This window comes from Aplysia californica, unplaced genomic scaffold, assembly GCF_000002075.1.
Source record: "Aplysia californica isolate F4 #8 unplaced genomic scaffold, AplCal3.0 scaffold00022, whole genome shotgun sequence".
NCBI classification, from domain to species: domain Eukaryota; kingdom Metazoa; phylum Mollusca; class Gastropoda; order Aplysiida; family Aplysiidae; genus Aplysia; species Aplysia californica.
Window position 1 is genome coordinate 424,307 of NW_004797292.1, and position 2,138 is coordinate 426,444.

Here is a 2,138-nt window from a genome sequence, read left to right on the forward strand (position 1 = left end):
TCTCTCTCTCTCTCTTTCTCTCTCTCTCTCTCTCTCCCCTCATCCTCTCATTTCTAACTATCAAGGCACAGTTGTGAAGGACAAAGTACTTCTACAGTTACTAGCCCGATACGCTCTCATTTTGTTGCGGCAATGGTTCAGAGTATCACTTGTGCTTAATGCATTCATGAACCGAACAGAACATCTCTGTAATGAATCGTTCCCAAAGAGTCTGATAAGACAGTTTTTGTGATTGTTTAAAAGGGAAAAGCTTTCCTACTTATTATTGTCCCTATACCTCCCATGCCATCTGTTGCTGTTCTGTGCTGTGTACTCTCATCGCTTTTCGTCCATAATATTATTTTTGAAGTGTTAACGGTCTGCAGAGTAAAGTTGACTTCTCGCACTTGTGTGTGTGTGTGTGTGTGTGTGTGTGTGTGTGTGTGTGTGTGTGTGTGTGTGTGTGTGTGTGTGTGTGTGTGTGTGTGTGTGTGTGCATGTCTGAGCAAACGTCTCAGTTGTTCAAGTGAGACTTTTCACCGTTCGAAGAATCTGATAATCCTATGTTCTGTTTATTGTACGACATGTACTTTCAAATCCACGGTTCGGTTGGTGAGCTGGGGGGGGGGGTCACGTGATAAGAAAGTATGCAATCAGACGTTGCCTTTTCTCTCCCCCATTGTGGAGTGACTGTTATTTTTATTAGGCTGCAATTCAGATTCTTTCACTTTTGATTACTCCCTGATCAATGTTAATTCATGCTCTTGTGTCTAAACAGTAACGATGTTCTCAAAAATAAATCCCTCACACACACGCACGAGTGCAACCCCCCCCCCCTCTTTTCTTAACCCATCCAAACACACACGGCGCGCCCGCGACCAAACATACGTATGGGGCTCTCGTGGTCTATGGGAGTTCGCCTCTCATTCAATAGGCCCCAGGTTTGAAACCTGACAGCGGCACAAAATTTTCTTCTTAAAAATTTTCTTCTTTCGCCTCCTTTCCTGCTCTTTAACCATGTTCTGTCGTTTTCTTTCGTTTCCACTTTCTGCCACCTCCCCTTTCCCTTTGCCCCCTCCTCTGGGCTCCTGGCTCTTTCTGCAGCCGTTCTTCTGCTAATCTTTTTGGCCCCTTCTTATTGCTGTCTTTCAGCCACACTCCTGATCTTACGGTTAGAAAGATATAACACCTAGCCTTCTCGGATAAGGGCTAACAATCTCGGAGGTCACGTTTGTAAGTTGTGCACGTTAAAGATCCCTTGATGGTCCTAAAATCGATAAGAGCAGGCTGCAGCCGCCACCCATGCAAAATTCAAAATTCCTACCAAACTGAAAATGTTTAGTGTGACCCGCGCGCTCATGTGATCGTATGCAGTTGCGAGTGCCGTAAAACTCTTACCAAAACAACAACAAAACGTTCGTACACAAATGAAGGGAAATATCCCATCACGACTCACACAATCACCGGCACGATGAAATATTGTTCACAGTTGGATCTCCTGCTACCGGGTAAATCTAGTTATCTACCTCATCACCATTAACAACAACAACAATGACTACTACAACATCTGTAGCCGAGGTGGTGATAAATTTAAAGTTTTGACAATGTGCATTCTGGTCTCTTTACAACGATTGAAGACACGCTGTTCTGGGTCATTTTTAAAAAAAGAAACATTACTTTGTACATTAAAACTGATTTTTCAGTTCTATTTTCTTTTAACTGAAACCTAAAATGATTACACTCTTACAATGAAATAAAAGTTCCTGATTAGTGTATGTATCATGATTCGAAATGTGTCTCAACATTTTAGTCTGCCGCTGATCGGACATAACAAGTGTCCGCTACATCTTTAAAGAGTTAAAGTCCCGTCTGTTATGTCCTCTATGGTAGCAAAAAAAAAAAAAAGAGCATAAATGCAGATCTACCCAAGATATTATGTCCGGACACAGTTCGAGTGCTCCTGCCTGGAAGGTTTCGAAGGGATCACTTGCCAGAAGCGGATAGACCCGTGCGGGAGAGAGCCTTGTCTCAACGGCGGAGTCTGCATGCCCAAGGGGGAGTACTACCACTGCATCTGCCCGGAGGAGTTTCAAGGTGAGCAAACAGACACACAGACGCACAGAGAGAGAGAGAGAGAGAGAGAGAGAGAGAGAGAGAGA

The 2,138-nt window shown here is 43.7% G+C and overlaps 1 protein-coding gene across 1 annotated transcript in view; it reads left to right on the forward strand.

Moving 5' to 3' along the window:
- The window catches only part of LOC101848637, a gene marked incomplete in the record, with an annotated part of 20,655 nt that overhangs the window by 2,772 nt on the left and 15,745 nt on the right, over positions 1-2,138 (forward strand). The window contains 1 exon segment of the mRNA XM_013087887.1: positions 1,929-2,073. Coding sequence (XP_012943341.1) covers positions 1,929-2,073 — 145 coding nt within the window.